A 25752-nucleotide genomic window follows, 5' to 3' on the forward strand; every position below is an offset into this window, starting at 1 on the left:
CAACAAGAGAGGCGAGAAGCAAGACACAGGCACACAAGCCTTTTCGCAAAAGTGCAGTCAAAGGAGACCCAGAGCGAAGAGGCTCCCGTCAATGCAGTAATAGACGCAAGGATGGAAGGACGTGCGTGCATTCACGTCAAGGCAAGATTCTGCACAAACCCAGCCGAGCAAGAGAAGAGAGAGTGAAAGTTGATCGTCGTCTCATCATCCTCTTCCCCATCATCCTCTTCCCCATCATCCTCTTCCCCATCATCCTCTTCCCCATCATCCTCTTCCCCATCATCCTCTTCCCCATCATCCTCTTCCCCATCAGCAATGTTCGTCGCTTCCATACTACCTTTCGGCAACTAGCTAGCTTGCATGCACACCATCATATCAGCATCATCTCCTCTCCTACGCCACCAGTTTACACTCTTGTTCGCACATCCTCTACTACCAAGACGATACCTAACGCACTCAGCTCGTATCCACAGGCGTTCTACGACACCGCGACGAGCTGATCGGCTCCGTCCGATTGTCGACGCTCCCCAGCAGCCATGTCGCTCATCCTACCAGAATGGGTGGCCCACTACAACGACGACAAGAAGGCAAAACGCTCTACCATCTTCAGCGTTGCTGTTCATCCCGACTCCAGCCGTCTAGCCACAGCAGGTCTCGACACCAAGATTCGCATCTGGTCCACCGCCACCATCCTCTCCGAGGCAGACGAGAAAGACACAAACTCACATCGACTCCTCTCCACTCTCTCACGACATACCGGCAGCGTCCTCGTGGTGAGATGGGCCAACTCAGGCCGCTTCCTCGCTTCCGGCTCCGATGACACTGTCGCTCTCATCTGGGATCTCGACCCCAGTGGCATGGGTGGTGGCAGTTTCGGATCCACCGATGTCAACCTCGAAAGCTGGAGGCCCTTCCGTCGTCTGGCAGGGCATGAATCAGACGTCGTAGACTTGGCATGGGCCGAGGATGACGAGTTCATCGCAACCGTTGGTCTCGACTCCAAGGTCTTCATCTGGTCTACCACCACATTCGAGCGATTACGCACCATCGATGCTCATCAAGGCTTCGTCAAAGGGGTCGTCTTTGACCCTCTCGGTCAATACCTCGCAACGGCTTCCGATGACAAGACCGTCAAGGTTTGGCGCACCTCCGACTGGAGCCTCGAGCGATCTGTCACCCACCCTTTCCTCACCAGCCCTTCGACCGCCTTCTTCCGCCGCCCGAGTTGGTCCCCCGATGGTAGCTTGCTCCTCTGTGCCAACGCTATGAGCGGTCCCGTCTTCGTTGCCAGCGTCGTCAAGCGATCCAACTGGACAAGCGACATTTACTTTGTCGGTCACGAGAATGCCGTCGTTGTCACTGCCTTCAGTCCCAAGATCTTTGTCGGCTTTGATGGAGGTACACACTCTTGCGTGGTCGCGTTAGGCTCGCTTGACCAGTCGGTCTCCATCTGGATCACTGGTCTTGAGCAGCCCGTCTTGGTCGCCAGGGACGTCTTCCAGCGACAGGTCATGGATCTTTCCTGGTCAGCTGATGGCTACACGCTCTATGCCTGTTCATCGGACGGCACCGTCGCCGTCTTCAACCTTACACCTGACATCATCTCGGAAGCCTTGAGCGGCAAGAGACTTGAACAATCGCGAGCAAAGCACGGTGTCAAGAGGATTCGAAATGTCGCAACCTCTTCCAATGGCGCCCTCATCGCCGGAACTTCAGATCGTCCCAATCTTCTTCGACCACGCAAAGTTGGACAGACTCTGCCACCACGTTCCTCAGTGACACCCGTGCCCCTTGCTGGTAGCGTGCCCCCTGTTCGACCCGCAGCATCCAAAAACGAGCGATTGCAGCAAACCATCACCATCACCAAAGACGGCAAACGTCGCATTCGACCCACCCTCATCGGCGACGACCTCGCACCCGCACCCGCACCTGCACCTCTCCCTCACTACGCCTCCGAGCCGGCAACTACGCAGCACCCTTCTATGCAGACCTTCCAGTCCCATCAGCTACCAGCCATGCGTGAAGCTGTTGGCGGTACCACTACCGACGGATTCGGTTCTGGTCGCAGTGCGAACGGCGTGCACGCGAGCAGCACCAATGGAAGCTTTTATGGCGCTACAACATCAAATGCGCCCGGCTCGATGCCTGTCATGGCGATGCCGTCTGCCGCTGCCACTTCATTGATGCCCTACGTGCCTGTAGGTCTACCTTTCGGCATCATGCCCGAAGGTGCCAGCCCCGAAGACATGATGCAATTCTGGACCGAGTTCCAACAACGCTTCATGCGGGGCAAGAAGCGCAAGGTGGAAGAAGTCGAGACCGACTCGGAAGATATCGAGCCCATCGGCAAGCTTCAGAAGGGCAAGACGAGGGCGGACGTTGGACGAACACTGGCAGGTGAGACTCCACGTGATCCGCCAGGTCCGAAGAAGGTGCTGCGAGAGGCTTTAGTGGGTGCAAGTGGAATCGTCGAGAATGGTGTTCGCAAAGGCGTGCACCTGGCTGTTCCCGAGACTTCGAGCATCTATCGCCGGGATGAGGATAACATGTCGATAGAAATCCGCAACTTTGATGAATCACGACCGACCGAGATCGCGCGACTCGACCCTTCCGACAAGGACCGCGCGCTCTGGTTCGACTTTAGCCCAACAGCTGCCACGCTAGCCACAGCCGCATCCTTCTTCTCTGCCGTAGCTTTGGAGGATTCAACGATACTCATCTACTCGGCGCGAGGTCGAAGGATTGGCAATCTGCTGTTGGACTCGGCTTGCTACCGATTGGAAAGCAATGGCGTCGTGCTTATGGCAGTCACTGTCTCCGGTCTCATGTACAGATGGAACATTCGTACCGATCGTGAGATTCATCGACCGATCTCGGTGCTCAACCTGCTTGGTGAGCCTGAGAATCTCTTGTCAATGACGATACACAGCAACGGAGCGCCCATTGTGATCCTGCACAGCGAGAAGGCGTACACGCTCGACGACAACAAGCTTGGTTGGGTCTGCATCAGCGACAGCTGGTGGGCAGAACACTCGGAAGCATGGGATGGACGCACACGCAGTCGCGGTAGCGAGGCAGCCATTCGTGATCCTGTGCGAGCGATCGAAGCCGAGATCAACACGATGTATGTCCGTCGTGTGCACGGAGATAATCAGGTGGGAACACAGGAGGAGTCGGACGACGAAGAAAGTCCTTCAGTCGAGATGACGGTACCCGAAGACAAGAAATCGGACTTTGTCATTGCGATCACGCTGAGACACCTAGAAGCACGAATGCTAGCTGCCATCATCCTCGATAGTGCCAACGAGTACAAGAACTACTTGATGGCTTATGCCAAACGCATCGCAGAAGAGGGCATCAAAAACCAGGCTGAAGATCTGATCAAGTCATTGATTGGTCCCATCTACTACAAACCAGAAAAGGATCAGGATTCGTCCTGGGAGTCGACTGTGCTCGGCTTCGATAAGCGTCAACTCTGCAGTCAGGTCCTGCAGATTCTGGCAAGACCTCGCAATTTGACCGCGCTGGTACAGCCGTATCAGGAGATCCTTGCCAACATGAAGGCGTAACCATCGCAAAGCACAGTATGCCCTTCCAGCCCTCAAGACAGCGCAAGCATCGCGTCCCCTCTTTTACGCTCGATCATTGCTGGTTCATCTGTCTCACGTCTGCAATTGTACTTGTATCGTCATCCAGTCTCGAACAGGTGTGTGCAGTTCCCGCGATCAAAATGAGGCTCAATATCCGGACCGTGAAGCCGCTGGAAAAAATCAAAAATCAAAAATCAAAAAAATCAAAAAATCAAAAAATCAGAAAAATCAGAAAAAAATCAAAAATCAAAAATCAAAAATCAAAAATCAAAAATCTTAAGCTGTTATATCGCGACCAAGTAGCAAAAAATCAGTAAGGCGAAAAGTGACTCGACGCACCAATTGGAAGAAATGCAACCTTGAAATCAATGCTCGAGACTGGCCTGCTGCCTTGTCCATGAATTAGATTCCTCGGCACGACCTGATCTGTTTAGAGCTTCGCTTCGCCAGTTCGATCATCAACTCTCCACTCACCATCCCATCCTCTCCCTGCAATCTGGTATTGCGCACCCAACCACAATGTCATCATCTTCATCACCACAAAAGCTCAAAGTTGGCGTACTCGGCGCCACAGGTACCGTCGGACAGCGATTCATCCTCCAGCTTGCCGATCACCCTCAATTTGAACTTGCTGCTCTCGGCGCCTCTTCATCATCAGCAGGCAAGACATACATCAAAGCCGTCGAAGGAAGATGGAAGCAGGTCCGCCGAGTCCCCGACAACGTTGCGCAGATGACAGTCTACGAATGCCAGCCTCAACACTTTGCTGAATGCCAGGTCATCTTCTCTGGCTTGGACTCTGGACCTGCTGGACCCGTCGAAGATGCCTTCCGCAAGGCCGAGTTGAGAGTCTTTTCCAACGCCAAGAACTACCGCATTGACCCACTCTGTCCACTGGTAGTGCCATTGGTCAACCCGGACCATATGGAGATCCTGCCGTATCAGAAACAGCAAGTCGGCACCAAGACGGGCTTTATCGTCACCAACGCCAACTGTTCCACCACCGGTGTTGTCGTGCCATTGAAAGCGCTGGAGGAGAAGTTCGGCCCCTTGGAGAAGGTACTGGTCAACACAATGCAGGCTATCTCGGGGGCAGGCTACCCCGGGGTTTCCTCTCTCGATATTCTGGACAACATTGTTCCCTTTATCAGCGGCGAGGAGGAGAAGATCGAGTGGGAAACAGCCAAGATCTTGGGTGGTATCAAGTTGGACAAGACGGCTTTCGACTACCATGAGCAAAACCCTTTGAAGGTATCCGCTCACTGCAACCGAGTTCCCGTCATTGATGGACACATGGAATGCGTATCAGTCTCGTTCAAGAAGCGTCCCGCACCATCGGTAGAAGAAGTCAAGAAGTGCTTTGAAGAGTTCACCACAGAAGCACAAAAGATTGGCGTTCACTCAGCACCTGCTCAAGCCATCACATTGCATCAGGAGCAGGACCGTCCACAACCTCGTCTAGATCGCGACTGGCAGAATGGCGCTGGTGTCAATGTCGGTAGGGTCCGCCAATGCCCCGTCTTTGATATCAAATTCGTTGTTCTCTCCAACAACGTCATGATCGGTGCCGCTACCAGCTCCGTCATGAACGCCGAGATCGCTCTTGCCAAGGGCTACCTTTTTTGATCTCTACTGTTTTCGCTCGTAATGCAGACACACTTCTTTCGAGAAAGACTGCGAATCAATGCGGTTGCCAAACGAAACTACGAAACATTGCGATTGACGACTGGAACTACCAATTATGCTTAAGCGCGGTCCTTGCACTTATCAAGGACAGGCGAACGGAGCCTGTCCTCGAAGAAATCCTCCAGCTGCTTCTTGGCCGCATCTTGCTCGAGCATACCAAGGTACTTTGAGAGGTTCTGGGGGAGGTTCAGCTTCGCTCCAGGACCGTACTGAGAGAGAAGGGCGAGATCATAGAGCTCGAGCGCGCTGTCAAGATTCTCGAAGGTTGTCTGTGCCCTTCCATTCTTACCCTCGACTGACACTTCAACTCTCCAGCGTTTCGGGTAGCATCGCACGCCCATGGGACCACCCTGCCTGTCCCAGTTCTGACCATTATCAGCTCGAGTTGTATTGCGACAATAAAGCTGAATCAGCCTCTACCAAGTCTCTGAGGCCTCTACGAACGATTTCAGGCGCATATAGCCATATTTTCTAGCCATTGGCTTCTTCCGATGAGGCACACACTTGGACACGGGACAGCCAAATACTTTTCTCACGGGGGATTTGGGTACTTTCGGCCTAGCCGCCAACAGTCGGCTGGCGCCTGTATCACGTCTCTCACTCACGCTCGGAACATCCGCTGAGCTGGGTCGTAGTCAGTCAAGGAGCGCGAAAAGCTGAATCAAGAAATGTGATCTCTCGAAAGAAGAGGTCGTTGTGTGAATTAGGATGTGACTTTTGACGATGCGTTTCTTTTCCAAGTGTTTGAAGCCATGGTGTCATTACCTATAATTAGAGCTCACACAAAGACAGCAATTACTAGAAGCTCGATAGTCTAGTGGTAGGGCGTTGGGCTCATATTCAATAATCAGAAGGAACCCAAAGGTCGTCGGATCGAGACCGACTCGAGCTACTTTTTGGCCTTCCAGGGTTGATTTTTTGTGATGTAGTGACGTCTCGACCCTGTTGGAGATTGCGATCTAGTCCGATCTAGGAATAATGTACATCAGAACTTTAGAGGATCGGGCGGAGAAGGTTGAGTCGGTGATCAGGTTAAGTAGATCTGATCGGGATTAGATGAGGCAAATCAGGTAAAAAAAAATTGGGCTGAGCCAATACAGGACAGAGATCGGATGCAACCATACTAGAAGCTCGATAGTCTAGTGGTAGGGCGTTGGGCTCATATTCAACTATTAGAAGGAACCCAAAGGTCGTCGGATCGAGACCGACTCGAGCTACTTTTTGACCCTTTAAGGGTTGGTTTTTTGTAGTGACGTCCCGACGCGTCTTGCTGTTGTGATTGGTGGAGCGGGAAAGTCGAAATCTGGATTTTGAGAGAAAATGTGTGTGACCAAGAATCGCAGTGGACGCGTGCTTGTGTCCATTAAATTCAGGGTTGGAGACGATCATCTCTTGCCCTTCCGAATCGCATCGGCTGCACCCTGCACCTTTGCATTACACCTCATCGCCATCTTCTCCAGGCAAGGTTCAACTCTGTACGACAACATGTCATCTAGACCTTCCGCAAAAGTGCTTTCCGAGTCACCACGATCTTCTCCTCCTCCTTCCATCAGAAACGCAAGTTCGCCTCCACCGACCACGCACAAGACATTGACGCGCCAACGATCATCTTCGCTTCAAAAGGGTGCTGCCGTGCTCAGGGCACTATCACGAGCCGAGTCCGACTTCGATCGTGAGATGCTCGAGACGAGTGGGGTTTTGCAAACAGATCCAGCCAGCATCACAGCACCTGTTCAGGACGGTGCTGCCAACGATACCGACATGACTGCCAAAACGATAGATGGCAACGGCAATGCTTCTACTCTACGATCACGTCGACCAAAAGCCGTCAAGCGCGTTTCTAGTGGAACCCTATCCAAACAACGATCACATGGCTCTGTGGTACCAGCCAGCAAGAAGAGTTGGGAGATTCCGCGCAAGATCTTCCACAGCTCGATCGGATTCATGGTTCTACACCTCTACCTTTCCGGCACAGACCTCAACGTTATCGTTCGCAATCTCTCCTACTTCCTCGGCGTCGTCGTCACAGCAGATGTCATCCGACTCAATAACGACCACTTTGAACAGATCTACGAAAAGGTGCTGGGCTTCCTCATGCGCGAGTCGGAGAAGGACAAGGTCAATGGAGTGGTGTGGTATTTGGTCGGTGTCATCTCCTCGCTCCACTTCTTCCCAGAGGATATCGCATGCGTGTCTGTCATGATCCTGTCATGGTGCGACACTTGCGCTTCAACATTCGGCAGAGCGTTCGGACGATGCACACCGCCTCTGCCCTCACCGCCTTTCGCTCGCCGCAAGTCTACAGCTGGCTTCCTTGCTGCCATCGTCAGCGGTGCGCTTACTTCGTATCTCTTCTGGTGCACCTCGATCGCTTCTGCAGGCATTCGCACCAACGGCATCTCCTGGTCTGGTTCAGGGTATGCCCATCCAGCCATCTTCGGAACAGATCGCGTTAGCGGGGCGACAGGTACTGGCTGGGAAGGGTTCTCCAAAGGCTTCAAAGGTCAGAGCGGCGCCGGCCTTCTGCCGGGAGCATTGGGCTTGTCCGCACAGTATCTCGGCGCTGACAGCATCGCAAAGGGCAAGCTCGGCACTGATGCTCTGCCCCTTTCCAAGGACGTGCCCGGTATGCCTTGGTGGCTACTCACAATAGGTTCAGGAGTCGTGGCAGGTGTGGCGGAAGGACTCGAGCTTGGGGGAGTAGACGACAACCTTTCACTTCCGATCTTGTCGGCAACAGGCATCTGGGCATACCTCTATTCGTGGGGACGTCTAGCTTCGGCTTGGCAGAGGTGGTTCTCCTAAAATTGGCGAAGCCAGTGCGGACCCAGCAGAAAGGGAAGGCTGGATATCGGAATCCAACCCGCGCGAACATCTAGAGCACGAGGAGCTTTTGTAAAAGCAACCAACAATGTAGCAACTTCTACGACTATTACATTCAACCCATTTCAGGTAGTGTATGCCAGAGATCAATCCGGACAGATACGACCCCATTCCATCCCCGAGTCCTTTTCTAACTAATCGGAATCCGAGTCGAGCTTGGCCTTGACCTTACGAAGCAGCTTCGACACTGCCGACCCTGTCTTGACGTGTCCAGGACCGGCTTCATGGGTAGATTGCGGCAGCTGGTTGTCAAAGTGTTGCATATCATCTTCTTGCTCTGCTCCTAGACGCAGTCTTTTGCCGCTGGTTGTCAAAGTGTTGCATATCATCTTCTTGCTCTGCTCCTAGACGCAGTCTTTTGCCGCAGTTAGGTCGTGAGGAGAGGTACGGTGTGCCGTCATCGCTGAAGCAGATGCGTTGGACACATGTCCTACGATTGCCTCCCTCTCTCTCGAGCGCGTGGAAGACGATAAAGTGTTCATTTTCTACTCCGCGCAGAACGCAGGCTCCACCAGGACCCATGACGCTGCGTATTCGATCGGTCTCTAGAAGAGGCTTTGGAGGACATTTGTATGGACCGAAGAGCCCGTTATGCGAGATCGAGTAGGAGGTGGCGTAGGTGCCATTGGTGAACGTGCCAGAGGAAAAGAACAGGATGTAGGCGTTGCTGGGGGCGTGGTGGAAGAGGTAGGGCGCTTCTAACAGACCACATTGATATCGGTGTGTGGGACCTTGAAGGGGGTGCATGTCGCCTACAAGAGAGAGGCCGTCGGGGGAAAGTTCTGATAGCCATAGTTGTGGGTGATCGGTATACATGCGGTCCCAATCGGACTGTTGGGTCGTAAAGCAGATGAGAAATTGCCTTGCGAGTCGGAGAGATGCATCTGCCGCGACGAGAGGAAGAAGGAATGGTCACTGACCTTGTACACGAGATAGCGCTTGCCGCTGACCGGATCCTCGAAGGGTTGCGGGTCCAGTGTTCCGCCAGTCTCTCCCTAAAGAAATGGAAGACAAAATTAAGAGGAAAGTGGTGGGATTGTGTTTCGCTCGACGAGCTGATGCGGGGGAACAATCGTTCTCGTGCTTACCCTGGAGATCAGTGGACGGTCTGTGATCCAGCGATAAGGACCTTTTGGATCATGATCTGAATAGGCGACGCCAATGCATTGCTTCTTGTAGATGGAGTCTTGACAAGAAACATACATCAGGTAGCCGCCCCGATTCTGAGGTGCTTCAATCAGCTCCGGAGCCCAGAGGAAGCCCTACTTGGCGCGAGAAGGTTCAGTTGCAGAAAGTGTCAGAGCTCGAGTTCCGCTTGGAGGTCAGACAGCATACGTACTGGTGCACCGGACTGGTACGGAGGGAAGGGTCCAGGAAGGCAGTCTTGTTCATGTTGAGTCCATGAGCAAAAGTCTTTGGTGTAGGAGCATTGAATGTTCTTTCCATTGCCGTTGGTACCAAAAGCATACCATGTCTGGGTCTGACGATCGAAAAAGACTCCCGGGTCGGCAAAGTCATGGCCAATCACTATCAAGCGGATGAACAGACGATTGACAATGCATCGTCAGCAAGCGTGTGCGAAGTCTCTGGTTAGGATGAGTGTCTCACCTGGATTGCTATAGCCTAGGTGAGGGTGTGCCGGCATCTTTAGCCGAACGCTGTAGAAAACTGTATGCGACGATGAAGCGTATGGGGGAGGCAATGAGTCGATCGGAGAGCGGACGGCTGGAAGCGACGAAAACAGCGATCATCTTGGTCTGTGCAAATGACAGATTAGTTCAGCAACGCTGCCGCCGGATCGTTCTCATTGCTTTCGCCCAGACTGAACATCGGTCGAGGCTGAGTATTGCATTGATGCATGGCAGGGAATGCATGACAGGGAATGCATGGATCTGGCTTCTATCAATAATCACCTCAATGTTGAAGTTTGGTCCCGATAACTGGCGATCGGGTAGAGTCTGAGTACGATGTCACTGCTAGGTTTAGACAGAAACAAATATACTCAATTGACTGAGGAAAGAATGTGGTGGGAGCCTCGAGCTCCCCGCTTGATATATATACAAACTATCGGCATATGCCAAAGGTGGGAGCATTCCCTTTAATGACGATGTGTGTCAACGAGCGGGACTAAGTTGTACCCGATCTCTGATTAGATCTACTTCGCCCGATCCCTCTCGCATCGTCTCATGTCAGCTTACATTATCACATTGGATTGTTTACTTTCGGCACTCAATAGGTGGCATGTGGAGGTTGATTTCCATAAAGTGGTACAATTTAGAGCTCTAACACATTTTAGCTATACTAAGGATATATAAGCAGACTTGTGACATAAAAATGTGAAAGCCGCGAATACACGGCCGATAATTCATCTCAAGCCGCTGAGCTTGATGGAGCCGCTTCTGATGGCAGCGTGAGCCTCTCTGTTCTGTTTGGCTTTCACGCTGCAACTCTTTCGCACTTTTTGCATGGGCGCTCTCTTTTCTCTCCCACTCTTGCGGCTGTTATGCCCGAAGACCGGATTAGGCGATGCTGCATGATTGCGCACGCCCCCACGCACCACTCAACCAAAAAAAAGAAAAAGGGCAAGGCTTTCAACACACTCGGTTTTCCTTGTACCCCTCTCGATACTCCACTGGCACAAGGGTGATTGGGCTCAGCTTCGATCTGAAACCAATTGCTTGCCCTCCCCGTCCGCTTACCCCGCATGCTGTTTTCGACAGTCGCTTCCGAGCTTGCCCGCCTTTTTCATCCTAAAACTGGTTGCTGAGCCGCTCAGCTGCAAGCCGCTTTCAACTTGGGCCCTCGCCCTGACTTGACCCTTGTAGTTTATCACGACCCTCCTCCTCCTTCTTTCCTTTCCCCATCATCTCTTCTAAATTTAGTAGAGCTCGACCTTATACCCACACATACTTTTCTGCAAACGCTTCGCTTCCATCAAGGATCAGCAGTCGGTCCTCTCGTACCCAAAGGGACAAGTTCGCCATCATGTCGACCTGGTCCGACAACCTGACCATGGAGACCATGGCAAGGGAGAGGGCCAACCCTCCCTTTGATGTTCGAAAGGTAAGTCACAACGTCGCCAGAAGGAGCTTGTAGTTTGACAAATTACAGCAGCGTGTACTGACATTCATTCCTGCCCTTTGCCTCCCACTTTCTTCCGCCAGATGTCGATCGAGCACCACGGTTCTGAAAACGACCTCGTCAAGAAGGAAAAATTCATGCTCGAAGCGAGTCGTGACCCCGTCTTCTACTCGGCAGACATCTACGATCTCACAACGGAGCAGATTCGTGAGCGAACCATGCAGCGTATCCAGCGTCTCGCTCACTACGTCACCAGCGAGTCGGTCGATGACTTCCAGAAGCGCATGGAGCTCATGTCTCTCCTTGACCCTGGCCTTTGGACCCGTCTTGGTGTTCACTACGGTCTTTTCCTTGGTGCTATCCGATCTGGTGCCACCCCCAACCAGTTCTCCTACTGGATGGAGAAGGGCGTTATCGGCTGCAACGGTATGTTTGGCTGTTTCGGTATGACCGAGCTTGCTCACGGTAGTAATGTTGCCGGCCTCGAGACAACCGCTCACTTTGACGCTCAGACCGACGAGTTCGTCATCCACACACCTAACCTTGGCGCCACAAAGTGGTGGATTGGTGGTGCTGCCCAGACCGCCACTCACTGTTCCGTCTTTGCACAGCTCATTGTCAATGGTAAGCGGTACGGCACCAAGACCTTTATCGTGCCTCTCCGCGATCCCAAGACCTTCCAGCTTCTTCCCGGCATCAATATCGGTGATATCGGCAAGAAGATGGGTCGTGACGGTATCGACAACGGTTACATTCAGTTTACCAACGTTCGCATCCCTCGTGCTTACATGCTCATGAAGCACACTCAGGTCACCCGAGACGGTGAGGTCCGAGAGCCTCCTCTTCAGCAGCTCACCTATGGTGCCCTTCTCCAAGGCCGAACCGCCATGGTATCTGATGCCGCCAACACCGCCAAGAAGGCTTTAACTATCTCAGTCCGATATGCCGCAGCCCGAAGACAGTTCAAGTCGGATGCAAATGCCAAGCACGAGACTCAGATTCTCGACTACCCCATTCATCAGCGACGTCTTATGCCTCTGGTCGCTCAGGCCGTCGCTTTCGGATACACCTCCCTTGAGCTCCAGCGTCTCTTCGAGGAGACTTCGCAGGCGCTCGAGGCCCTTGAGCCTGGTGACCCGAACCTTGACGCTACCATCGAGAAGCTCAAAGAAACCCATTCCACCAGTGCCGGTCTCAAAGCTTTCTGCACATGGGCCACTCTCGAAACCATTGACCGATCTCGACAGGCTTGTGGTGGTCACGGATACTCGTCTTACAACGCTTTCGCCAATATGTACTCGGACTTTGCCGTCCACTGCACTGTAAGTCCCTGGGCAAGCGTCCTGAGCTGCTTATTTTGGACAAAAGTGATCCTGACAAAGACATGGCTCCTTTTTTGACGTTTTGCCGCCCCTTCCTTGTTGCGCTCTTTGACATCACAGTGGGAAGGTAAGTTCTGCAGTTTACAAGATTTTACATCTCTGACCGATTCGACAGGGTATGCTGACCAAAATGATCCTCTCCGTTCACGCGTCCTCGTTCAACTCTTACAGGTGACAACACCATTCTTGCTTTGCAGTCTGGTCGTTTCTTGATCTCGGCATTCCAGGATGCGCTCGACGGCAAGAAGCAGGTCTCTCAGGGTACCATGTACATGAACGATCTCGACAAGGTTCTGACGGCCAAGTGCGAATCGAACGTTGCTCTCGACACGCTTGATGGTATCGACAGAGGTTGGGCCACCGTTGCCGCCCATGCGGTCAAGAAGGCATCCGAGGATTACCAGGCATGCCTCAAGAAGGGTCGCAGTCGAGAGCAGGCTTTCGAGGACTGCTCGCAGGTTCGATTCGTTGCTGCTAGCGTTCACACCAGTGGATATATCTTCCGTCAGTTCCGCTCCGCCGTCGAGCGTGTCGAGAAGACCAAAGATGGTGTGCGCGAGCACCTCGAGTTGTTGGCCAAGTTCTATGGTCTCTGGCAGATGGAGGAGAAGGCTGCCTTCTTCTTGCGCAGTGGCTGGTTGACACCTGAACAGCTCGACTATGCTACCGCCAAGGTCACCGAGTATTGCGAAAAGACGCGTTCATTCGTCATCCCCCTTATCGACTCGTTCGCCATCTCTGACCACGTTCTCAACTCGCCCATCGGCAGGTATGATGGTGACATCTACCGCGAGTACTTCCGCATGGTTCGCCGCAACAATCCACAGCTCAAGGAACACCCATACTTTGAGCGCCTCATCCGACCATTCATCGAGGGAGCGACATCAGAGATCGAGGACTTTGACGAGGCTATTGGCATCGACGATGAGATCGAGGAGATCAAGCAGGACCGCGAAGAAGCCGAGGCCGAAGCTAAAGCACAGGCTGAGGAGAACAAGAAGCAGTAAATTTCCCAGATTCAACAATGCTTTGATGTTTTCTCCTATATTTTGGTTCGATATAATTGATAAGTGTTGCGCAGCCCGTCACCTCAGTGTAACTCGTATACAGCTCAACTACAGTGGCAAAAAAAAGGTCTTGCAAATTGAGTCGATCTCCTCCTCTTACGCTCGTGCATGGAGGGTAAGTGACAGCACTTAGCGGAAGTGACAATTCTGAGTGCTGCTGCTCCTCGACTAGCCCATACGAAGCCTCATGCAGAAACAGCTCCTGAAAGTATGGCGAGTCCAGCGTTCGCTGAGAACCTGGCTGTGATGGCTCGACTGAGAAATCTTAACCCTAACTGAGGCAAAGAAAAGGAAGCGGTAAAAGCCATACACGATGGAGTTCAGAGGGATACAGCGGGATTCAGACGAACGCACGCTCTATGCAGCCTCCCCGTCTGCATATCTCTGCATACGCAGTGAAATTGCTTTTGCCTAATATCGGGATCAGCGGATGGCTAAATGAACCGTCGATATATGACTAGCCCGTGACTGCGATCGAGCGCTGTTGTCAAGGAGCGGGATTGATACAGAGTCTCACATTGCCTCGCCAGGTTCTCTTTCATCATGAGGCAAGCCCAACTATCTGCAAGCTTGCCTGTATCTGCTCTTTCCAGGAACGATCCGACCGAGTTGCAGTGGATGTATCAATACGATTCTGTGGCTGCCATGGAAAGTTCTGGCCATCTTGGGCATGGTATGGAAATGAAGGGCGGGATCATGATTTGTTGACACCGTCGGCTGTCATCGGACTGTCATTCTGTGCGCTTGAAATTGTTGCAATATGGTCAGCTTACTAATACAGAACCTTGTCGTGCACTAACGCCACTGATACGAATTTGAATCGTTCTGCTGAAATCGTGCTCTTTTTTGAAATTTGCTCTGAGGCGGGCGGGATGATGATCTGGCAAGCTGTTAGACTTGCCTTTACTCTACACAAAGACTCGTGCAATTCCGATCAAGTGAAATGCGATGTCGCTCGCTAGGCTGGACTCGCTCAACCCCGCACGCGCCTCGCCGCGCCCGTGGAGCAAAGCGAGAGAACAGAGCGCCGAAGACCGACAACGGAAATTGCATTCCACGCTGGAAGAAAGCGCGTGGCAGACTTGTTTGCTGGTTAGGGTTACAGACTACTTGCACCAGGCTTTCTTTGAAACAACCTCCATCTCGATCGAGTTTCACCTTTCCTCAGTCGGCCAAGATGGGGAAAAACGGCGTTTTTGGACAGCTGAGAGGCATCGATGCCTTCTCGAAAGTAAGTAGACTCTCTAGCAGCTAGTCCGACAGGCAATGCAAATGCCTAAATCTTGTTTCGCCCGCTCACACAAGCTTCTTCAACTTTGTTTTTGCTTCCTGACTCTACAGACGATGGACGATGTGCGCATTCGCACCAATGCAGGCGCACTCATCACACTCATCTCGGCGCTGCTTATCCTTGTTCTCACCATTGGAGAATACGTCGACTATCGCACAGTGCATCTCAAGCCAGCGCTCGAAGTAGATCGATCCCGCGGCGAAAAGCTGACGGTCAACATGAACATCACCTTCCCGCGAGTGCCATGCTATCTTCTCTCGCTCGACGTTATGGACATATCCGGTGAACACGTCAATGACATCCAGCACGACATCGAGAGAACACGCATCAGCCAAGATGGCAAGGTCAGCATACAGGGCACAAAGTCCCTCAAAGGTGACGCTGCAAGGATCGCAAACACCAAGGGCAAGGACTACTGCGGTGACTGCTACGGCGGTCAACCACCAGCCAGTGGATGCTGCAACACTTGCGACGAGGTGCGCGAGGCCTATGTTCGCAAAGGGTGGAGTTTTTCTGATCCCGATCATGTCGAACAGTGTGTTGCTGAAGGATGGTCCGAGAAGATCAAGGAGCAGAACAAAGAAGGTTGTCGTATCTCAGGCAAACTTCACGTCAACAAAGTCGTCGGTAGCTTCCACCTTTCTCCCGGCAGAGCCTTCCAGCGCAACAGCATGCACATCCACGATCTTGTCCCTTATCTTTCCGGCAGCGGTGCAGAGCATCACGACTTTGGCCACATTATCCACGAGTTCAGCTTTGGCTCTGAGCAAGAGTACCATGGCCTCACCACCGCCAAGGAAAGAGCTGTCAAGGATAAGCTCGGCGTCAAGGATCCACTGGAGGGCGTTCGTGCTCGGACCAAGGAGAGTCAGTACATGTTCCAGTACTTTCTCAAGGTCGTCTCAACCGAGTTTCGTCCGCTGGCAGGCGAAACCCTCAAAACGCAGCAATACTCAGTCACCACCTACGAACGCGATCTTTCGCCCGGTGCCAACGCCGCAGCTCTGGCCGGTCTGTCAAACGAAGGCTCGGGTGCTCGCATCTCTCACGGCTTCGCAGGTGTCCCCGGTGTCTTTTTCAACTACGAGATCTCGCCACTCAAAACCATCCACTCTGAATACCGTCAATCTCTTTCACATTTCCTCACATCCACTTGCGCCATCGTCGGCGGTATTCTCACCGTAGCAGGCATTCTCGACAGTCTCATCTACAACTCGGGAAGAAGACTCGGCATTCGCGATCATAACGATGACCACGCCCAGGAAGGTCTGGGCTTTACTTCCAAGACTGGCAAGTTCCTTTAGTGTCCTCGCAGAAGTGTTGCTTGAACCAGCTTCTGTCTAATAGAAAGTGAAGAAGTTTTGGTCCCGATAACTGGCGATCGAGGAGAGTCCGAGCACGATGTCACTACTACTTTTAGGGCAGAAACATGTATACTCAATTGACTAAAGAACGTGGTGAGGACCTAGTGTCCTCAGCTTGATATATATACAACTATGAGGTGCGTGCCGAATGTGCGAGTATCCTCCTTCATGACCTAGCTTGACAACGAGCGGGGCTACATTGCACCCGATCTCCAGACAGATCTGTTCCATCTGATCGCCGATTGCGTTTATGTCAGCATGCATCATCATATCGGATCGCTTCCTTGGGCACTGTCGGTGTCGCGAAGCTGGATGGCTCGTCATATTCACTGCACTCACCAAGCTCGAACCTACACAATACTGCCAGTTTACCTGTGCCTTGGAGAAAGCTTGATGTTATGTGGGATTCTGTCACCGCAGTCCGAGTCACTCACACTAAAAATAGGGTTCAATTGTTTTTGGGGATGTGGCGGGAAGAAAAGGCGAACTTGAATTCGCAATCTGTCGAATGATCGAATTTGGCGTGGCAAGAGGAGTAGCTGAATTAGCCAGTAAGACCAGCCGAAAAGCTCATCGGCTGTGATACAGATGCTTCGCTTGAGACCTGACTGGTCTACTTACGGTCGGGATTCGCTGAATCTTGATGAGGATTTAGCACAGAGGTAAGGAGCGTCGCGGCTGGATAGACTTCCGCGAGGTGCCAGCATTTGACTGAAATGTCAAGGAAGAACCCACAATGAGTTGGGTAATGAGATACCGGGTCCATGTAGACTGACGTGGGCGAATAGACCACGTCCCCTGACAGATGACAGTATGAAGTGACCAGCAATGAAACGCATCCTCTCTGACAAATCTTGCTAATTGCAGCGCATGTGTGCTACTCAGTCATCGTCAAAGAGCATGACTGACATGCGAATGGACGATTTTGACGGTTCACTCCGGTCGAGAGGGCTAGCAGCTACACTTGAGGCACCCCAGTCGATGCTGTTTGACGAAGCCGTCTTCTTGGAACCAGAGTGAGATTGGACTTGAGGGTCGAGATGAGGCGACAGTCAGTGCTCATGTTTGGGCGCCTACGATATTCTACGAGAGCGAGCCATGGGAGCGAATATCGTCAAGACGCCTGCACACGTTGCAATCAAAGATGATTGAGCGCAGAGACTGGGAGCAAATGGAGCTGTGGCACTAGTTCAAATTATAGCCTATGTACAACACGGATCGAATTTGTATAACTATTCGAAGAGTGCCACACAAGGTGTTGGTGCACAGTCGCTATGATTCCAAGAAGGACTGTTATGCAAGCCAGACATCAACGAGATGAAAGAGAGAGTAGAGACCTTGTCTGTTGATCGAGACGAGTTGCAATCGAGGCAGCGCAATGGTCGGAGCCTTGACGTGTCGGCCGGGAGTGTCGCTCGAAAGGCTTGAGAGAGACAAGGCAGGCGAGAGTGAAGCCTAGACTGCTCTTACTACGAAGGGATTTAGAAATTCAGGGTCCAAAGTGACAGCTCCTTTTGGCATTGCAGCCCGGATCGCTCGTTTGCAGACGCCTCTGTGCTGAGACGCCCTCCAATAAAGCGAATCAAAGTTCACAGTCCAACGCCAAGTCCGAGGCTTCTTTGCAGACACACCCAACAGCCACACAGACAACCACAGCGCTGGTGCCTGTTTCAGAAATTGTGCTGGAAAGACATCGAAAAAAGTAAGTGACAGCTGGTGAAGTGCTTGGCAGAAGGACGCGACTGAAAGTGCAAAAGACGCGTCAAGCAGCAATTCTGCTGCAGCTTCCAAAATGCAATTCGTCCCTTTTTTAGGGTTAGGGTGGCAGAAGCGAGGGGGCAAAGCGTGGGGGCAAAGCGAGTGTGCTTTTTGCAGACCGCAGCAGCAGCATGAGCAGCTCGAGCATGTGTGCATCGGCAGTGCTTTTTCATCGAACGGCACTCCCGATCTTCACGGAAGAGATCATTGGAAAACTGGACTTGAGTAATAGAGCAGAGTGTCAAGCGAGAGAAATCCCATTCCGACGGTACCGAAAACGCTGGAATTGTTCCCTTCAGTTCTTATCTTCAACCCGCTCATCACCATCGCCACTCATCACCATCACCAACTCGCTCGTCGTTGCAGCGACGACATCCTCTCTTGCTTGGCACCGCTGCTCCATTGGTCTCGTTTGTCTCGTTCGGATCCCCTCGTTTTAAACTCGCAATCGTCTGTTTCCTGCATCATCGGTCCCGCCCATTCAGTTTCCCGCACGCTCCCTCCAGCTTCATCTTGATCATTTCTTCTGCTCAATTGGCCCCCACCGGTCTTACTCTGCACCTGCTACCTTCCATTTCAGCGGATAGGAACGACCCTCCCGACTTCACCTACGAAAGCCATTAATCTACTGCGTCGGCTCTCCCACAGAGAGCCAGCCTTCGACGCGACAGTTTCTCAACCGAACATTATGCCAGGTCAGACCGATGCATAACCTTGGCCGATCTCAACACCACCCACTCTGCCTCGCATAAGTATCAGACCAACCGTCGCAACTCATCTTGCAGCTCGGCCTCGACCATCACTTTGCATAGCCAATCGACGCCGCTGCCTATGCTCGACGTGGCTCGGAGTATGTCGGCCCTGCCTTCTGCCACAAGCAGGTGGGCAGATGCTCCGTCCCAACTCGTCTCTTCTCGCCTCGAACAAGGCGTCCGACATGGCTCAACACCATCGACCAGCATCGACTCCGCCTCATTGTCTCATCGATGGCCAGACAGTTTGCAAGTCGCATCAGCAGACTCTAACGTAGCCCGACCTCCTTCGCCACTGGAACGAGCCGAGAGCTTCATGAGCTCTGTCTCTGGCGTCCTCTCTGCTGCCACCATCACAAATGCGAGCAGCGCCACCATACGAAAAATCGAGCGGATCGATGCATCCGCAAGACCGGTCCGCTTCACAAAGTCCAAGAAAGAGGCCGAGCCTATCACCCCCTCTTCCTCTGTCGAACACACGAGCTCTAGAAGCACTGATGCCGCCGAATATCAGAGCTCCTCCATCTCCGCAGGCGATCAGTCCTACAGCACCATTACCACAAGCTTCGAAACCACGCTCCGCTCGCCTTCCGACGATGCACGTCAAGATGCAAACAAGCACCGTGGCGCCACCAGCCCCTCACACCAGCACCCCGTGTCGCTCGATCCTGCTGAGCCAAGATCCTTCTTCTCCGATTCCTTCTCTGGCGACGACTCGACCCGTTCCTTTTCTGCAACAAGCTCTCGTCTTGCTTCTCTCAATCCAGAATCTTTGAGGATTGCCCCCACCTCTAGACGTGGTTCAGACCAAGCGCCTAGCGACATCGACACCAGCGAACCACAGACTTCCCAGATCTCGCACTCTTCCTCCTGCCAGAACGCCATTTCCTCACTAGCTAACGCTGCCGATGCTCTTGCTCAAGCATCACGCCCGACACGCTACACTACCTCTCAATCAAGTTCTGCTGCCAAGTATGGTCTCGGCATTCAGACCCGTGGCCTCATGCCCTCATCACAGCCACCACCACAACAAGAACAACAACTCACAGCCTCCTCTGTCGCCGCCCCGCGCTTCCGTGGATGCTCTGCTCTCGAGGTGGTCCCAGAAGCACGCGAATCACCCTACATCGGCAGTCGCGCCAGTCAGGCCGCTTCCACTCCCGACGCGGGTGCATCTTCAGCCTTGACCATCACCACCACAATCCCACTCAACAGCGAGCCTGCCTGGGGCCAGAGCACCTCTGCCAACGTGTCTTCTGCCTCAGATCCGGCTTTTGGTACCATGGCATCCTTTTCCTTTCCCTCTCCCATCTCATCCTCAGCAGGTTTCACCAACGCGCAACCAAGATCGGGGCAATCGAGTTCCCTTTCTGCCAGATTTCCACGATCTCCCGCAAGCGCGTTCCACTCTTCCAATCCATCTATGCAATCCTCCTTCTCCAATGCAAACGGAAGGAGTCTTTTCTCATCCAGGACCAGTGACGCAGGTCTCCTACACGCTTTTTCCACTTGCGGTCACGCACCGCCTTCATCCTTCGGAGGCTCCGTCATCAGCTCGACCGGGCTTGCCTCGGCGCTCGGCTTTTCCTCAACTGTCGCATACTCAAGTCTCAACCCAGGTAATCGTGATGACATGCTTCAACGACTCTTGTTGGATCAGGCGCGCGTCGATTCTCAGGAGTATGGCACCATGAGCCTCGAGCAGGTCGCCGAGGCTAAGCGCGATCTCGAGCATATCGAGCGCAAAGTGCAGACTCTTCGCACAAAGCTCAAGGTCGAGATCAAGATAAGAGACGCTGCTGTGGCGCTTCGCAGAGCCCACCGAAGGACCGCCGCCTCTGCTCACTCGCCCACTTCATCTGTATCAGTTGTTGTTTCGCCCACCTCACCAGGGCTTGTTCCTTTGCACAGACACAGCAACGACAAGTTTTCTTCCTCTTCCGCATCTACTTCCTCCTTTGCCGTACGCAGTCGTGCACTCAGCATCTCAGCCAGTGAGGCAAAATCAGACGAGGATGTGTCTATAGCCACCGCCAAGGTCGACAAGGTCGCCAACGAGCTTATCAAATGGACAGAGCGTGCGAACTCGATCCGACGCAGACTCCTCGAGCATCAGGCCGCCACCCTATCCGAACGTGTCGTTCACCTCGAGTCTGACCGACAGGTGATGGAGGAGAAGTTGCCATTCCTCACTACCTCTACTTCCTTCGAGTCGCTCGCTCCTTCTTCCTCAGCTTCTGCAGTAGGCATCAATCGGTATCGCGACGCTGGTCACCATTATCAACCGTCTACCGACGAACCTTACGTACCACATGGACCCAACGATCCACTCCGTCACAACCGAATCGAGTCGGATCTCAGCGCCATCAGCGGTTTCAGCTTTCTCGACGCTTCAGCACCCGAAAAGCTTCGTCGACTCGGCGAAGAGGTAGAACGCAAGCGAGAAATGGTCCGCAAGCTCGAATCCGACCTGACCTCAGCTCGAGATGCCGCAAAGCGTCGTGAAGAGTCCTCCAATCGTCTGACTCAGCAGCTAGAGGAGCAGTACCGTGAGCGAAGTCGTGCTGTCGAGGAGTTGCGTACGCTGCGAGAGCAGATGAACCGATTCGAAGAGAGCGCTTGTCAAGCTCAAGCTCGGGCTGTCCAAGCCGCCATCGCAGATGTTGAGCAAAGGATGCAACGGCAGCTCGAACAAGAGCGAAGTCGGGATCAGGACAAGGAAGATGCACTCGTCAACGCCAAAGCGGAAGTCATGGCTGGTCAGCGCGCACTTTCCGATCTGCAGGCTCGCCTCGCCGCCGCTCAGGACGAGGCCAAGACTCTTCAACTTCGAGCTGAAGCAGCAGAACAGACATCCGAGGAACACAAGCGCAATGCAAAGGACGTGCAAGGAGAAACGGCGCGTCAGTTGACCCAAGGGTCCCAGGATCTTGCCTCGCTTCGAACGGAGCTAGAATCTTCCACGGCGGCCAAGGTCGCAGCGACCACATTGGCTTCCGACCGCGCAAAAGCGATCGCCGAGCTGGAAGTCCTCCTGAAGCAAGTGTGCAGCGAACTCGGTGCGGAAAAGCAGGCGCGTATGAAGGCAGAAGAGCAAGTCGCTGCAACTCAAGAGCAGGTTCTCGACTCGCGGTCTCGAGCGGATCAAGCAGATGACAAGTTGCGAGAGTTAGAGCTGGCAGTCTCGGCAGAGCGTCGAATGATGGCAGAGCGCGACGAGCTCTTCCATGCCTTCGAGCGCCGCCTCGAGAGTGCTGAGCAGCGTCTGCAAGTGCAAGACAAGCGATGTGCAAGGATGTTAGGCAAGCTGGAGGGTCGCGAAGAGATGGACGATCTCCTCGAGCGTATCAAGGCTGGTGCTGCGGGCGTTGCGAAGAAGAAGACAGCCGGTCAGGATATCGCTGGTTTGCTTTCCAGTCTCGAGACGCACATCGGTGATCTGGAGCTTGAACTGGCTCGCGCCAACGCTCAGCTTCCTGACACGCCCCGTGACAGCGTCGCAAGGTCTGATGTCTCTGCTACTCCTACTGTATATCACGCCGAGCTCGAGGCCAGTAAGCAGGAGGTCCAGCGTTGGAAGGCAGAGGCGGAGCGTCTCGAAGCTTCGCTCAAGTCGCAAACCATGAAAGAGGAGGAGGCAAAGGTCTCAACAGATGAACACAGAAGGTTGCATGCGCTTGAAGTCGAAATGCGTGCCTTGTCCGAGAAGAACGAGGCTTCGAAGCGACAGGCGGAAGAGCAAAGGTCCCAGCTGGAGGCCGAGGTTCAGTCTCTGGCCCAGCAGAACAAGGACCTGGAACAGCAAGGCCTGCAACGAGTGAAGCAACTCGAAACCAAGATTGGGGAGCTGGAATCACAGAATCGAGAGCTTGAAAAGCAGCTTAGCAACGTCTCAAACCATGCATCGAACCCTGCCTCACCCGCCACATCTCCTGATACTCTTCCTGTGCGAGCCGTCAACACCACTTCACCGCGATCTGCAACCTTCCCGCTGCCGAACAAAGGCGTCGGCAACCTTATAGACAGATTTGGTGGCGGACGCAAAGTCTCTTCGGAATTCCGTGCGGAAGACTCTCCAGCGATGACGCAGGCTTGGATGCATTCGATCGAGAACTTGCGAGCTATGCTACCTGACCTGTCAGCTGCTGCCAAAGGGTCGGCAGATCTCAACGCATTGCGTGACGCTTTCCAGACGTGCAGCACTGTATCGCCAAGCCTGACTGCTGTCAAATCGCCCTCTTCCGCCCGCATTCCACTGGGTGCTGCAGACCTGCAAGCAGAGTTGGAAGCTACGGCTGAGCGTATTCGTAGCACCCTGGCTATCAGCCGCACAGTCATCGACTTGGCTCTCGTGTCTGAGGTAGACAAGGAGAATCGTGCCCAGCCTCAGAGCGGAGATAAGAAGGAGGCCACTGTTCAGGCACAGGCAGACGCTCTGTCGTCGCAGCAAGCGCTTCTTACTAGGATCACGTCGCTGACAGCCAAGGTCAAGGAGCAGGCGGATCGGGAAAAGCATCTTAAGGTAGAGTTGGCAGAGGTTCGAGGAGAGCTCGAGGAAGCTCGCGCCATTGGACGTGTGCCCTCGTCGCCGTACGGGCTGACGCCAGGGAATGAATCGATGCTCGGTCTGTCGACTTCTCCAGCCACGGTGGGCGTGTCGAAGTTCTTTGGCGTACCAGGGAGTCTTGGCGGGACAGGCTCGAACAGGTCGATGATAACGCGCTTAGGCGAGAAGCCAACCCCCATATCTGCGGCCGCTTGCACCGCAGGTGGCGCCGCGTTGGCACCGCCTCGTTCACCTTCAGTTTTCGATGGAATGCCGTCACCCACCAGATCCAACATCAGCGTACACTCTTCGCCATCGATCCGCTACATCCCGCCGTTTGCAGCCCCCAATTTTGGTGCGAGGTCTCCTCAGAGGATGTATCTGGAGTCACGCAGCTTGGGCGCTGAAGCCGGTGCAGGCAATGTGTCACTCTCAGAGAGCTCGACGAACATGGACGCGTCGGACTTCATGTCGCTGCGATCGAGCAACAGTCCTAACTCGACTCACCTCGGATTGCCTAGGTCAGCGGCCAGTCTCACAGGCACTTCTCAGTCTTCCTCGTCGGCCCAGCGTGCTGGCGCAGATCCTTCACTATCATCCAAGACCAAGCCCAATGGAATGATCAAGCGCACCATCACGCTCGGCATGGACGTACCTCAGCTTGTCTCTCGTGTCCGCGATCTTGAAAAGCAGCTGTCGAACACGGCCTTGATCCGCCAGCGCGCCGAAAGGGCAGCTGACCTGGAGACACAGCTACGTGAAGCCAATCAAGCCTATACAAAGCTGCTCGACAGACTAGATGCAGAGCGCAACATCGGCACCCATCAGAAGGTCGAGATCCTCAACGAGCTCAACGAGACACAGAGCCGACTGCAGACCACTCAGGCGCAGATTCAGCGCACCAGATCGTCGTCGCCGTTCGTCTCGCCTCTTGCCAACACAAGGCCTCTTCCTCCGCCTAAAGACTGAGCTTCCCTTCGAAGCAGTCCGTCTCTCTTTCAAGCGCAATCACTCTGTCACTTCTCCACATCGCATTCACATCCACTCGACATTATCGCCGGAAAAATTATCACATCTGTATTTCTAGACTTGCAATCACAACGTACTGTCGGATAGCTGCTTTCTTGTATCAGCGCTTGACTTTCGTGAGCTTAGCATATGCGTCGGTAGACACGATCGATTCAAGAATCTACAAATGAATCCGTCTTGCTTGTGCGGCTGAGGGGGAGGGACGGCCCTTTCATCCACCAAAGTCACGATCGCTCACGAGATCATCGCCACCCGTGATGAGCAGAGGGATTTGCAGACAACTTAGCTAACCCTAGCCCTAGCCGGTGTGTCTTGCTTGCAGGCAACGCACAATTGCGCTCCGCCAAATTCGAAATTCACGCGACTGCGTTGACCCCCAACGCACTCGAAATTTACACTGCTCAAGTGCCGCAACGCAAACAAATTTATTTTTGCTGGAGCAGCGCAAATTGAGCAACGCACAGCTGGAGCAACGCACTCACAGCTGGAGCAACGCACACTCTGCTGGAGCAACGCAATCTGAGCAGCGCACAGCTCGAGAGCAACGCACTGTTCGAGAGCAACGCACAGCTCAAGAGCAACACACAGCTCAAGAGCAACGCACAGCTGGAGCAACGCAATCTGAGAAGCGCAATCTCATCAGCAAACTGCTGGACAGCGCACACTCTGTCGGAGCAGCACAATTGAGAGGAGCGCAATTGAGAGGAGCGCAATCGAGAGGAGCGCTCACTCTGCTGGAGCAGCACAATCGACAGGAGCGCAATCGAGAGCAGAGCAAGAGAGAGGAGCGCAATCGAAAAGAGTACTCACACTGCTGCAGCAGCGCAATCGACAAGAGCTCGATCGACAAGAGTTCAATCAAGAGCAGCACATTCTACAGAAGCTCAATCAAGAGGAGGGCAATCATGAGGAGCTCAATTGACAGGAGCGCAATCGAGCGCAGAGCAGGAGAGAAGAGTTCTATCGACAAGAGCGCAATTGACAGAAGCGCAATCGACAGGAGCGCAATCGAGAGCAGAGCAAGAGAGAGGAGCTCTATCGACAAGAGCGCAATTGACAGAAGTGCAATCGATAGAAGCGCAATCGAAAGGAGCGCAATCAAGAGGAGCACATTGGACAGGAGCGCAAGAGAGAGGAGCGCAATCGAGAGCAGAGCAAGAGTGAGGAGTGCAATCGAGAGCAGAGCATCAGAGCGGAGTGCAATCGACAGGAGGTCATTTCAGAAGAGCTCAATTGACAGGAGCGCAATCGAGAGACGAGCAGCAGAGAGGAGTGCAATCGACAGGAGCGCAATGAAGAGGAGTGCAATTAAGAGGAGTGCAA

At 53.4% G+C, this 25752-nt stretch overlaps 8 protein-coding genes and 2 non-coding genes across 10 annotated transcripts; 8 read left to right on the forward strand and 2 right to left on the reverse strand.

Moving 5' to 3' along the window:
• Nucleotides 1-536: 536 nt before the first annotated feature.
• UHO2_06067 (uncharacterized protein) lies at nucleotides 537-3569 on the forward strand (the record flags this gene model as incomplete). Its single annotated transcript, XM_041557781.1, has 1 exon — nucleotides 537-3569. The coding sequence occupies one exon, from the start codon at nucleotides 537-539 to the stop codon at nucleotides 3567-3569; it is 3033 nt and encodes a 1010-aa protein (XP_041413715.1).
• Nucleotides 3570-4109: 540 nt separating this feature from the next.
• UHO2_06068 (putative aspartate semialdehyde dehydrogenase) lies at nucleotides 4110-5216 on the forward strand (the record flags this gene model as incomplete). The annotated part of the gene is made up of 1 exon (XM_041557782.1): nucleotides 4110-5216. One exon carries the CDS (start codon nucleotides 4110-4112, stop codon nucleotides 5214-5216), a length of 1107 nt encoding a protein of 368 aa, XP_041413716.1.
• Nucleotides 5217-5335: 119 nt separating this feature from the next.
• Nucleotides 5336-5649, reverse strand: UHO2_06069 (uncharacterized protein; the record flags this gene model as incomplete). Its single annotated transcript, XM_041557783.1, has 2 exons — nucleotides 5336-5485; nucleotides 5566-5649. The coding sequence occupies 2 exons, from the start codon at nucleotides 5647-5649 to the stop codon at nucleotides 5336-5338; spliced, it is 234 nt and encodes a 77-aa protein (XP_041413717.1).
• Nucleotides 5650-6079: 430 nt separating this feature from the next.
• On the forward strand, nucleotides 6080-6168 carry tRNA-Met(CAT). Its single transcript has one exon. It is a non-coding gene; the product is annotated as a tRNA-Met (tRNA).
• A 236-nt stretch (nucleotides 6169-6404) lies between these two features.
• Nucleotides 6405-6493, forward strand: tRNA-Met(CAT). The gene has a single exon. It is a non-coding gene; the product is annotated as a tRNA-Met (tRNA).
• A 268-nt stretch (nucleotides 6494-6761) lies between these two features.
• On the forward strand, nucleotides 6762-8081 carry UHO2_06070 (uncharacterized protein; the record flags this gene model as incomplete). The annotated part of the gene is made up of 1 exon (XM_041557784.1): nucleotides 6762-8081. One exon carries the CDS (start codon nucleotides 6762-6764, stop codon nucleotides 8079-8081), a length of 1320 nt encoding a protein of 439 aa, XP_041413718.1.
• A 212-nt stretch (nucleotides 8082-8293) lies between these two features.
• Nucleotides 8294-9804, reverse strand: UHO2_06071 (uncharacterized protein; the record flags this gene model as incomplete). Its single annotated transcript, XM_041557785.1, has 6 exons — nucleotides 8294-8462; nucleotides 8548-8990; nucleotides 9080-9154; nucleotides 9248-9421; nucleotides 9499-9686; nucleotides 9768-9804. The coding sequence occupies 6 exons, from the start codon at nucleotides 9802-9804 to the stop codon at nucleotides 8294-8296; spliced, it is 1086 nt and encodes a 361-aa protein (XP_041413719.1).
• Nucleotides 9805-11144: 1340 nt separating this feature from the next.
• Nucleotides 11145-13629, forward strand: UHO2_06072 (putative POX1 - acyl-CoA oxidase; the record flags this gene model as incomplete). The annotated part of the gene is made up of 3 exons (XM_041557786.1): nucleotides 11145-11222; nucleotides 11324-12562; nucleotides 12787-13629. 3 exons carry the CDS (start codon nucleotides 11145-11147, stop codon nucleotides 13627-13629), a joined length of 2160 nt encoding a protein of 719 aa, XP_041413720.1.
• A 1237-nt stretch (nucleotides 13630-14866) lies between these two features.
• UHO2_06073 (uncharacterized protein) lies at nucleotides 14867-16284 on the forward strand (the record flags this gene model as incomplete). Its single annotated transcript, XM_041557787.1, has 2 exons — nucleotides 14867-14920; nucleotides 15031-16284. The coding sequence occupies 2 exons, from the start codon at nucleotides 14867-14869 to the stop codon at nucleotides 16282-16284; spliced, it is 1308 nt and encodes a 435-aa protein (XP_041413721.1).
• A 2670-nt stretch (nucleotides 16285-18954) lies between these two features.
• Nucleotides 18955-24369, forward strand: UHO2_06074 (uncharacterized protein; the record flags this gene model as incomplete). The annotated part of the gene is made up of 1 exon (XM_041557788.1): nucleotides 18955-24369. One exon carries the CDS (start codon nucleotides 18955-18957, stop codon nucleotides 24367-24369), a length of 5415 nt encoding a protein of 1804 aa, XP_041413722.1.
• Between the last annotated feature and the right edge of the window lie 1383 nt (nucleotides 24370-25752).

Source organism: Ustilago hordei (assembly GCF_900519145.1).
Source record: "Ustilago hordei strain Uho2 genome assembly, contig: UHO2_contig_16, whole genome shotgun sequence".
Lineage (NCBI taxonomy): Eukaryota > Fungi > Basidiomycota > Ustilaginomycetes > Ustilaginales > Ustilaginaceae > Ustilago > Ustilago hordei.